Below are 12,214 nucleotides of genomic sequence, written 5' to 3' on the forward strand. Positions count from 1 at the left end.
AGGAAGGGAGGAAAAGAAAAAGAAAGAGAGACCCCTAAAACGTAGCGGCTTACGTGGATGGATAAGTATGGAGCAGAATGTGGAGGAAAAGAAAGAGGGTTGTTGAAACTTGAAATTGAGTGGTGCGTGGCCGACTGGCTGCTTGGCTGGTAGCCGGAACTGCTGATAATTGATGATTTTTCACAACTCGCAACTCCATTCATATTCATTATCATCATCAAGATAGATAGTAATGCTGTCCAAGTCTCTGTCGTACGGTTCTGCATTTTCTTTGTCATTATGGGGGATTGGGAAAAACAGTTGAATTAGCTGAAGAATTAGTCTAACCCAATTTATTAGGTGACATTTCTCTCTGAAACCCAAAAAAAAGTTGTTTGAAAAAACCCATGGAGATTTGTTTATCTATTACTACTACTACGTTTTATATTAAAAAAGAAAAAACTTTTGAGTCCGTAATTAGGATTTTTCAGATAGCACTCAATGGATACTCATTAACGTATCTAAATTATACTAAACTTAAATAAATATACACAATCCTGCATTTAGGGCATGTTTGATAAAACTGAAATTTGAAATATGAATCAATTAACTTATTGATTAATTAAGTACTAATTTTGATACATTTGAGTGCACATCACATTAGTTGATAAGTGAATAGCTTATCACTTATCTTTTAGACCAAATTTTGTCTAATGAATTCAAGGCCACTTATTTAATTCAGATATTCTATTTTGACCGTATTAAAATCCGAACCCATTAAATTTAAGTGCTTAGTTGAATTAACAAACAGGGTGCTAAACACTTTCTTGAATTAACTGTAGTAAAAATATATATATATATGATGTCGTCCCTCATTCCTAATGAGTGTTTAATGAGCACCTATTAATCTAACCTTAATAATTAGTATTACTGTAAGCAATTAAATGCTCCATTTGGCCCTACCAGCCCTCAAATTTGTTGTTAAACCAGACAGCCATCGTTTATCCGAATAATTCCATGCAAAAGTTTGATGCAGTAGTGGCGGGCATTCGTTTACTATTACGACTGCAATTAAAGAACTACTACAAGATTGAAGCGATGGGTGCTTGGCATTAAATTTTCTGCATCTGAAAATGGTTGCCAGTCCTTTATGTTCACGGTCAAAAGGTGCCGATAAAAGAATACAGAATAAGTTTTAGTTCCCTTAATCCTATCCACAATTGAAACTTGATTGGCTTTGGAATATTAAATGGCAAAGTTGAACGAAATATTAGCCTCACGTAATTGTCTCAAGTCATACTATTCCAGAATATGATATGTTATTGGTGTCCAAGAACGACATTATGTATTCATATAACTCTTAACAAAAAAAATAGCATCTAATTATCTCTTGGATCAAAATAAAATAGATCAGTTATAAAATTGTCACTATTGAAAGATTAAGATTGACAGATTATTATTATTATTATCCATCCTTTAGGCCAAATTTATGAAAAAAAAAAAAAGAAAAAAAAATGGCTCGATGGATCTGATAGGTGCTTTTGCCTTTGGAAGTACAACCCGGTTCTTTTTGAGAAAACGTCCATTTCTTTTCAGACGCCTTAAGAGCAGTGTTTTGAAAACCGGACCGGACCGGCCGGTTCGACCGGTTGAACCGCGAACCGGCCATGGCTCCGGTCCGGTTCAATGCCAGGTTTGACTTTGTCAAGAAACCGGTCAAAAACCGGTCGGACCGCGAAACCGCTGAACCGGATTTGAACCGGTTATTTCCGGTTTTTGAGTTTTTTTTTTTTTTTTTTTTTTGCAAAATGTAGTTATCAAGATTCGAACTCAAGACCTTTGTAATAGAAGACCAATGTAGTAACCGTTGCACTATCACATCTTATTAGTTTTTTTTGATAACTTATTTATATAAAACAAACACTCATATTTCTTTTGTTCCATTTTTTTTACAAAATATCATCATTTCATGACTCTTTCTTTTTAATCTTCAACACACACACACACACACACTCTCTCTCTCTCTATCATCTTTTCTTTTGCCACTCATTTTTTAATCAAATCTCTTTATTTTTAATTTATTGATATTTTCTTCCATATTTTAATTTTGTTTTTATCCATTAAATTTAAAAAATTTAAAAAAGAATTATTTTTCTTTAACCCAATTTATTTAATACCACAACCACTCACTTTTATCTCATTTTTTGTTTCTTATCAAATTTGCATTTCTATTTTCAATTCTCTTGATTTTCTTCGAACTCCAAACTTCCTTTTTTAAATTGTAAATATAAATTCCAAAATGTAAATTAAATTTTAAGTTCACAATGTCTAAATTCTCATAGACGTGAATTTTGTATAATTTCAAATATTGTGATATTTTTGGATTATATTTAAGATTTTTTTGGTAGATATAATTGAAATTGAGATGAAATTTATTTGTTTTAACTTATAATTTAAAAAATTTATTTTTAAAAATTTAAGTTATTCAAAAATAGTAAACTTTTCATCATATAAAGTATTAAATTATCCATTACATATCTTATTTTGTGCACATATATATTTATATAAATTATTTTTAAAAAAATTCATTGAACCGAGGTTGAACCGTTTCGATCGGTTGAACCTCGACCCTTTCACTTCACCGGTTCGATTAACGGTCCGATTTTTAAAACATTGCTTAAGAGACGGAAAGAGAGGAAATTGGAAGCTCAGCCATGCAATAAAGCTGATTGAAAAGTGGGGTGGGTAAATGATAACTGGAAATTTGAGGGAATTAATTGAATGAAAATCTGTGAGCGCCCCATGAATGCCGATTTCTGATTGAGAGGCGAGTGGTGAGCCTTATCCACATCACAATCGCCTCGTAAACCAAACAGCACCACGCGCTCGTCAAAGAGGTGCACAAAGTCCGTTTCACCCCTATTGAATCGAATACAAGCTTACAAGATTATTAGTTATGACTTAAACCCACAATTGTAGAATGAATAAAAAAAGAATATTACATCTCATTAATAGTATATATATAATTTGCTCAAATAGTGGAAATCACAGTCAACATGTAATGTAGTGTAAGGAATATTAAATTTTTAAAAATAAACTAAAGATTGAACATCAAGTCAATGTATATAATATATATATAAAAGCCCACATACGTGCTATTATTTCATGTCAATATTCATTATGAACGCATTAATACTCCTTGACAGTTTACTAAATTTTCACAAAGAAATTTTTAACATTTCATTTGAGAGGGTAGAAAAAGATGGGGAAAAGGTTGAAATAGAAAAATTAATGTGTCTCTAGTTTGAAAGTTTAGTGGAGGAAATAAAAGAAGAAGATCATGATCTAATTTAGGTTGATTGTGTGCTTCATTTTAGCTAGGTTTATTTTCAGCTAAAAGAATTGTAATGCAATTGAAAACAAATATCGAGAAACATCATCTAAAAATTTAAATATTTTTCCACACTGAGAATTCAGCCTCCAAATACTAAAAAGAAAAATTATAATACTAAGTAACGGAACATCATCATTCTTTTTTTTTTTGTCTCTCTCTGCTTACTCGTTTATTTTTTTTTATCTTTTTCTTTTTGAGCATACTTGTAAGTTCCCAAACTAGTCTTGGAAATCTTATATAAAAGTCGTTTTTCTATTAAATAAACAAAAATCTCAATGCTTAAAAACTTTGGTTGATTCAAATTACCTTTTTAGAAGTTTTTTTTTTAAAAAACACGTAACACCTTTTTTGACATAATATGTATATAAAATAACAACATGGTTAGATATAAAAAATAATTAAAAATATATTTGAAGAATATTCTAAACTCTTTTTTTTTCCCTTAAAAAATGGCCCATCGATCCAAACTTTGGTGTGCATAAATTGCAAGATGAGATGCATGTTTCAAATAGAAAATAAATTATGAAAGCAAAAGGATAAAAAGGAATATAACATGAAAAGGATAAAGTCGACCATGCACCAAGGAAGCCAGCGACGCGGTTGAGCACATCCACAGCACAGATGAGTTGCGTGGGGACAAGAGGTGAGTGGGTAAGGAGGGCAGGGGACAAAGGAAGGAAACAGGATAACTCCGAATCTTATATATCTTCCCAGTTTCAGATATGGATAGAATTGGAATAAGGAGTTGAGTGACTAACATTAATTAGTAGTGCTGGCTCTTATCTTTTTCTCCTTAACTTCTCCCCCACCCCAAGCTTCCGTATCTTCACTCCTTCCGGACAACTTTCCAAGATTTCGAGGTATTTTAAGGTGACCCAATTCACAGGAAGATGTAACAACAAAAACCAGCAACTCATATTACACCAGACCAGATATTTCATTTTCCACCCCAGCCCTTAGAACCAATATTTCTTTGCTTGCTTGCTTGCCTTTGGAGTATATAGCAGCTCTCATCGATCGATCTCCTAGTACAATAGAGAACTGCATGGTACTAGATTTTGTTGAAGGTTTGAGTGATGATCAGCATGAAAATAATGGATTCTTTTGTTTTGAACCAACAAAGCAACCATGGGATCATGGATGAGGAGAAAAAGGGTCTTGACCATGACGGTGCTGTTTCATCTTCCTCAGAAGTTTCGAGTGCTGTGTCTTCTGAAGACTCAGATTTGTTTGAAGACTCATATTTGTTTGAAGAAGTCAATTCTTCTGCCTCTTCTAGTACTCCTACTTCACCTACCTCAGCCTCAGCAAGTTCATCATCCGATCAGCTTACATCTGAAGACTCTGGACCTTTGCAAGACATGTCCTCTCTCCTTCAAGAGCTTCCGTTCAAGTAAGCACAAAATTCCTTCTGTCAAAACAGAAAACGTAAACCAGGTTGATAACTTGATTTATCAGGCATGAGTTTTGATTATCTTGTAAAGCGGCCAAAAACAAAGAATATTTGCATCAGATTCACTTTTCTTGCAAGCTACAAATACTTGCAACTGCAATGTTAATTTGTAATTAATTGTTTCTGTTTTGGTTTGTAGGAGAGGATTATCAAAACATTATAACGGGAAATCACAGTCATTTACATCTTTGGCAAATGTGAGAAGTTTGGAAGATCTTGCCAAACCTGAGAACCCTTATAATAAGAAGCTGAAATCATGCAAAAGCTATGGAGTGTTTGAGAGTCATCATGGATCACCAGGCCATCCTATTGCTAGGAGCAATCATCATAGTGGTACTTCTTCATCAAGGCTAATGTCAAAGAAGGCATCAAGAGGCTCCTGTTCGTCACTTTGTCTAAAGAGAAATTCTAGCTTTATAGGAAATAGACCCCCTCTCCCACCTCCCCACAGATCTACCAGTACTAGTAGCTTTACCTCTCAAACGCCCTTGTTTGCTTTAGGCGTCTGAACACTTTTGAAGCATTTAATTTTCCAGCAGTCTCTGTGCTGCATGATGATCATGTTTTCATTTGTCCTCCCATCTTCTTACAGAAAATAGTAGTCTAGTGTTACCGAACAATTATGTGTGGCATCTATTTTGTGTTCTTTTTTTTTTTTTGGTGCCATATACCTGGAATCTGGATGCCATGAATGATAACGGTTCATATATTGTGTTTGTATGAATATGAATGTCTAATGTAGCATCAGAAATTTGCAGAGAACTGATATGCTTTTTGGGCTGCTGATCAGGGCTACCGCCGATAAGGGATATCCATAAGCACTCAAATATGTAAGTTAAAAGTTAATAGGAAGGGATGATCTTTAAGTATGTATGTTGATTACGATAGTAGAACTGTCAATCACAATTCAATTACGTTAATCCCGTTCAAATTCAACTAATTATGTTAATTCGTCAATCACAATTTAATTATGTTAATCCGTTCAAATTTAATTAATTATGTTAATTCATCTAAACTCGTTCATTAATTTTGAAAGGTAATAGCAAGGGATGATCTTAAGTATGTTTATCACGTGATAGTAGAGGTATCAATTACAAGTCAATTTTTTTTTTATAATAAAACATATTTCATTAAAGGATTACTGGAAATTGTCCAGCACAATTGAGATACATTGCTGCCCTAAAGGCAGATAATCCAGCACAATTGAGATACATTGCTGCCCTAAAGGCAGATAAACATGCACTAAAATTATAGATCTGCAATTTAACAAATACATAAGATTTGAGAAATTAAGGACAGATTTAAAAAGTATCATAAATTTGAAAAATATTTCATTATAGAAAAAGTCGCTACAGCTCTCTTTGTGCATGCTGTAATCGTCAGATATGCTAATCAACAGTTGTAAAGTCCAATAAAGATGGTGAGATCTGTCGAGATTGATCCAAATCTAAAATATTCCCTCAGATCTGCTATCCAACTAGTTCAAGCTCAAAACTGAAAGTGAGATCTGATGAGAAGATTGAAGAAATTGTAGATCTAACATATAGATCTAAAAAACTCCAAGATCTGAAAAAGTAAATAACAAAACTAAATAAAACTCTCACTAAGATAGTTTAGGAGAGACTAAAACTCTTAATAGGACACCCTAGGAGAGAAGAAAACTCTCACTAGGATAACTTAAGAGAGACTTTATTGAATGGAAGAAAGAGCAAAGGACAAAGGAATAGGAAAGGAGACCTTGGCTTAAGGCCAAGATCTCCCTCCTATGGAGGAAGAAGGGTAGAGGAGGAAACCTAGAGAGAAGAGTTGATTTTTGTAATTACAAGTCAATTATATCAATCATTTACACTCATTCAATTATGTTAATCTGTTCAGACTTGTTCATTAATTTGAATGAGTATTTATATTCATTTAAAAATAATTATATATTTAATCTCAATTATTAGTGGATGTTAAGTAAATAAATTTGAATTTCTTATTGATTCAATAACAATTAAATTCCATTATTTCTATTAAATAACATGAGAAATTAAAAAAATTAGAATTTTAAATGACTAATAAATGAATAATTAAATATATCTATACCTATTTATTAGATTGGTCTAAATAAGTACTTATTTATGTCCACTGGATATTGATTTAATTATATTCATTACTCATTTATGATCCGTTCAAACCTTCGAGTCACTCATTTTGATCACTTGATAGAATGATGTATCACGTAAGGTTTAGAAATTAGAATACGTATAGAATTGTTAAATACTTATAGGCTATAGCTAGGGAAAAGAGCTTATCTAAACCTAAATTATTCACTAAATCTCACTTTGCGAGAATAGATAGCTGGCAATAGGGGTTTTCTGACCTGAAATATTTATTACTCATGAAATCCCAAGTTTACCCCATCTATCTTGTGCTTGTAGGTTTAATTTAAAGTTTTTGACAACAATATACAAGAAAAAAAATGATCATGAAAGGCTATTTTTCTCCTCTCTGTGTCCCCTCGTACAAGTCCCATTAACATTTTCGGCTTGCTACTTACTGAAGTAAAACTATGATGATGCAAATTCACCGTTCAGCTCCTAATTCAAACTTGGGCACACATTTTTTGACCTTTCTCAGAGGAAAAAGTACATAGATCAATTTGGAAATAACTTCAAAAAAGATGGACTCACGCTTTTGAAGAAGGGATAATTGTAGAAACTTTCTTGAGGTTCTAACAATTGCATTCACTTCCCTCGAGGCTTGCAAAATTACATAACCTTTCCTGGAAAATATATCTTGATAACAATTGGTAATTTAAGAACAAAATATTTAATGAATATTCTATCTTGCATCTATCTTATTTCTAAACTAAATTAAATGACAATAGAAGTTAACTATCACCACTATCGGCTAGCTTTATTGTATTTCATTAGAGGAAAATACGAAACATGTTTTGAAGGTATCAAATGTTTGGACAAATTTTTTTTTGTTTTGCTTTAGTTAAATAATTTGTGAAGAGACTCATTTTAACAAAAGCTTCCCTATTGGCAGGTTGGCTCTTTGTAGAATTGAGCAAGAAATCTATTAAGAGGAACTCGAAATATAATATAATTAGCTAAGATGCGATTAGAACTTTTGAATGAAGAGGTATTAGCACAAAAGGATTTTCTTTATTATATTTAAATTCATTTTTTACTCGTGGTTTGTAAATTTTGTAGAGTTTATTATAGTCGTTTTGTAACACTAAGGTAGGCAAGCGTAAATTTTTGAACTTTAGGGGAAGCAGCTGCAATTGTCAAAGAATTTCAAGAGAAGTTTTCTAAAATGATCCTATGGAAAATGAACAATTTATTTTATGCATCGATATAAGGAAAAGGTAAGACTGGAAGAAAAGACTTGGATCCCACGTTGTTCGTTGTTCTTGCCTGTACAGCATCCGAAAATAACATGCGTGTCAGGTCAGATTTGCTTTATCATTCATGGCATTGCCATCTATGCTTTCAGACTCGGATGGGGCATCAACTCGATCGAGTTCAAGTGTCAAATGTCAATGAGTTTGTTTGGACAAAGGAAATTTGGAAAAAAAAAATTTGGCCTCACAAATCCCAATCACCTTTTTATCTTCCCAACCACCTTTTTATCTCACATACATCACATCACAAAAGTGCTACAGTAAATATCTCAAATAAATCATCCAAATAAACTCTTATCCAAACAAACTCAGTGAATTCTGCTGGATTTCGATTAGAGATCGAATCGGATGACGTTATAAATATATCATATATATATATATATATATATATATATGTATATAGCATTCGAAAATAACATGCGATGTCAGGTCAGATTTGCTTTGCCATTACTGTCTATGTCTTCACACTCGAACCGGACATCGATTCAATCAAGTTTAGAGGTCAGGTGTCAATAAATTCGACTGAGTTCAATTAGAGGTCGAACCGAATAACGTCATAAATACGTCATATATATATATTCTTGCAAATTGAATTTACAAAATATAACCAAGAATTTAGTGATCTAAATCCCTATCCGATTCACCAAATTCAGCCAAATTCACAAAATTTACAAAATAAAAATCTCATACATATTCAATCTTTGACAAATATCAAAAGTACCAATTTTTTTCTAAAAAATAAAAAAAAAGTTTCCCATACAGTTCTTTTCCTACAATCTGTTCTCTTTTACCAATACTTCGCGAATTTCCAACTTTTAAAGTTGTCCCCAAAACCAAAACAACAAAAAAATTGCATCCCCTTGAGGAGGAAAAAGCACACAGCGCACATTAGTACGCGTTATCCTTGTATCATAGCTGGTTCCACATCTGATCTGGCCCAATGATTTGGACTTTTAGTTTTGAACGAAAATGAACTTGGCATGACTGCAACTGGGTCCTAATCACGGTTGGTTCTATAAAGTTCTTTTTACTTATGTTTTCCTCTGTTGATGGTTTGGTATTTAGCCGGATTCACCTCAGTATTATAATTCTTCAGGGCTTATAAAAAGTTGGCCATCTTATGTCTCAAAAACTCCAAAACCAGTATTCCGCACCATATTCTTTATTATTTGGGTCAAGAATTGCGAAAACTTCACCAAAATTTTCCTCAAAAAAAAAATTCCATCAAAGTATATACTATTTCCCATGATTAGTAATTTAGTATTACTAATTCCCACATACAATACACACTTCGGGCTCAAACCACAGGATATGATATATTACAGAAAAGGCGAAAAATTACCGAGCGATGGTGGTGAAGGAGCTACGGTAAAAGAAAGTGGAGGCTTGAAGTTGGAGTCCGAAAATTACACCAGAGAAGCAGAGGCATCAGAGATGGTGAAGTCCGGTGGAGGTGCACAAGCTTGTTGGTAGCAGCGGTGGTGGACTATTGGAGGAGCTACGGTTACGCAAAGAGGGAGATATTGTTTGGTTGGTTTTTGCTATTTTCCAGATTTGTTGCTTGTTTACTCGGTCAAATGGAAGACTAAAGAGTCAAGACTTGAAGTTCTAAACAAAAAAGGCCAAAAAAAAAGGGAAGAGAAAAACCGGGTTTAATACAATTATACCGGTTCATCGATCATAGTCGACTGTTGATCGGGTTTTATCGATTTTATTACTCTCGAGTTTTTAACCTAATTCAGACCGACTGGTCCGATCCGAGTCTGAAAACACTAATTGCCATATTGCCTCTTGTACATAATTTGAGGCGTATCGAAACAGAATGGAAAATTCATGGTATGAAGAAAGTGAATTGAATGTGATGAGCAACAATGAGCCAATTATAATTTCAAAAAAAAAAAAAAAAGCTAGACAAATGCACTCAAAAAAGTACATGTTCATACATTTGTTTTTTCTGAAATGGACTAAAATATTAATAATCAAAAAATTAATTGGGACGCACCCAATTATCTTTATGCTTACATGAATAGGAGATATCGGACATTGAAAAGAAAATAAAGCATTTTTTTTTAGTAGATGATATTATGACTATAAAAAAAATTCGAGCACTCTATCCTTCTTTTATTTAAAAAAGAGGAAGAATGAATTGTTTTTAGACTTTTCTTAAAGTGTGAATATCATCTTCCTTTTAATCCCTTTCTTCCAAAATTGAGAGGTCTGTTTGGATTTAGGTGTTTTTTCAAATACAATACTATAATAGTATATTTAAAAAGCGCTCCAAAAAGGCACTTAAATACATTTATTAAAAACATAAAGATAATAATAATGATAATAAGAAATACTACCACTATCTTTTTTTTTCACCACCACCCTTTCCACTGTCACCACCCTCTCCCCTCTTCCATGGAGCCATTGCCTCTCTTTCCTCCCTTCCCCTTCCCTTCCTTCCTCCTGCTCTCCCTTTCCTTCCCTTACAAATTGAGCCCGCGACTAGATGAAGGGAAAGGGAGGGGTGGGGGCTTTTCAGGGGAAGGGGAGAAGAAAGGAGGGGGAAGAGGATGATGGCGGAGAAGAAAGGAAGGGAAGGGAGAAGAAGAGAGGAGGGGGAGGAAAACAAAGGAGAACGAGGGGAGAGTTGGTGGTGGTCATTGATGGTATTGAAAAATTAATAAAATTTTTAAAAAATACAGCAATAAAATATTAAATTTTAAAAGTATCCTAAAATATATCTACAGTGAAAAAGTTTTTGAATATAATGTTACAATATAAATTTTTAAAAACATCCTAAAAAAATGCTTAATTCATACGAACCTTACAACTTCCTATTAGACATCTTTGCAAGGTTGAAGGAAGGTTGACATCTAAGGCCAGGTGTTGTACATTGGGCCCTAACTTTAATAGAGGAGGGCTGTCCCCAAAACATCTTTGGTCTGGAACTGGAATGCGTTGTGCCTAATGGGCCGGAGGTCAGGAAAACAGTTTTGTCTCTTCAAATTCATTCTTGTAACTTGTTTCTTTTCTTTTTCTTTTTCTTTTTGAGGGTTTGTAACTTGTTTCTTCAAATTTTTCTCTGTTGATGTCCCCCTATTACTTCCAAAAGCTAAAGAAAAAATGTGTTGCTACATGCTTTGACTTTTAGGCTGCATCAAATTGGCCACTTCTTTGTTCCTTCCTCCGCCTCCCTCCTTTCTCTTTTCTTTTAGAGACATGATTGAACATATCTTTGAACCTTGAATAAAGAAACAAATTAGCCGTACATAAAGAAGACAATCACAAATTGTTGAGTACCACATTAACAATAAATACCGGAAAACACAGGTAGGCCATGATCACTCAATGGACCACTCCACATAGTAACGCTGTGTTAGGTATACAATTAATTGCACAAGTGGGATCTGGTCAATGGCCAATAACTTCCATGATTCAGCAAGTTCGTATTGTGATTTATAACCTTGTGTTTTTCTCGAAAGAAAAGTGCCGTGGGATAGTGGAATCTCGATGATTTTATTCACAGATTTTTTTTTTAATGTTTTTCATAAATATATTTTTTAATAATTTTTTATTTCATATACATTAAACTGCTGCAGTATATTTTTCTATAAAAACTCGTTTTAAAATAGCAATTCAAACGCATAATTCTACAGCCCTTCTTATCCAGTTTGGTGGTCAGCAATCAAATTTTGTATCTTTCTTGGTACACCCCAATTTTAAAAGGCCTTTTCTTTTGTTTATGATGGGTAGCTGTCCTGCTTTCATGGCAATTATCGTTCTACATTTTCAACTGCGAATCTTTGAACCTAATTATTGTACATTGTCAGTGAGGGGTGTATCGGCGGTGTGTCATGCTCTAATCCAATCCATCTGTTGCCCCCATACAATTATATGAACGACCTTCGCAAAAATAGTAGTGATAAATAATAAAATCTGGTAGTAATTTGATTTGATCAAAATGTTTCATTATTCGGACGATTTCATTATTCATTATATATCTTGT

The 12,214-nt window shown here is 33.4% G+C and overlaps 1 protein-coding gene and 1 long non-coding RNA gene across 2 annotated transcripts; both read left to right on the forward strand.

Annotated features, from left to right (window-relative positions):
• The first annotated feature begins 4,131 nt into the window (after positions 1-4,131).
• On the forward strand, positions 4,132-5,446 carry LOC113702304 (uncharacterized). The gene is made up of 2 exons (XM_027223437.2): positions 4,132-4,766; positions 4,966-5,446. Exons 1-2 carry the CDS (start codon positions 4,450-4,452, stop codon positions 5,333-5,335), a joined length of 687 nt encoding a protein of 228 aa, XP_027079238.1. The 5' UTR covers positions 4,132-4,449; the 3' UTR covers positions 5,336-5,446.
• A 3,423-nt stretch (positions 5,447-8,869) lies between these two features.
• On the forward strand, positions 8,870-10,043 carry LOC140011210 (uncharacterized). Its single transcript, XR_011818508.1, has 2 exons — positions 8,870-9,226; positions 9,546-10,043. It is a non-coding gene; the product is annotated as an uncharacterized lncRNA (long non-coding RNA).
• The last annotated feature ends 2,171 nt before the right edge of the window (positions 10,044-12,214 follow it).

Source organism: Coffea arabica, chromosome 7e (genome assembly GCF_036785885.1).
Source record: "Coffea arabica cultivar ET-39 chromosome 7e, Coffea Arabica ET-39 HiFi, whole genome shotgun sequence".
NCBI lineage: Eukaryota > Viridiplantae > Streptophyta > Magnoliopsida > Gentianales > Rubiaceae > Coffea > Coffea arabica.

What these genes read in the sequence shown, in the direction of transcription:
- LOC113702304 (XM_027223437.2), top strand. Translation starts at nt 4,450, where the DNA reads ATGATCAGCATGAAAATAATGGATTCTTTTGTTTTGAACCAACAAAGC. An exon ending in CTTCAAGAGCTTCCGTTCAA is followed by an intron (nt 4,767 to 4,965) that starts GTAAGCACAAAA and finishes TTTGGTTTGTAG; the next exon opens with GAGAGGATTATCAAAACATT.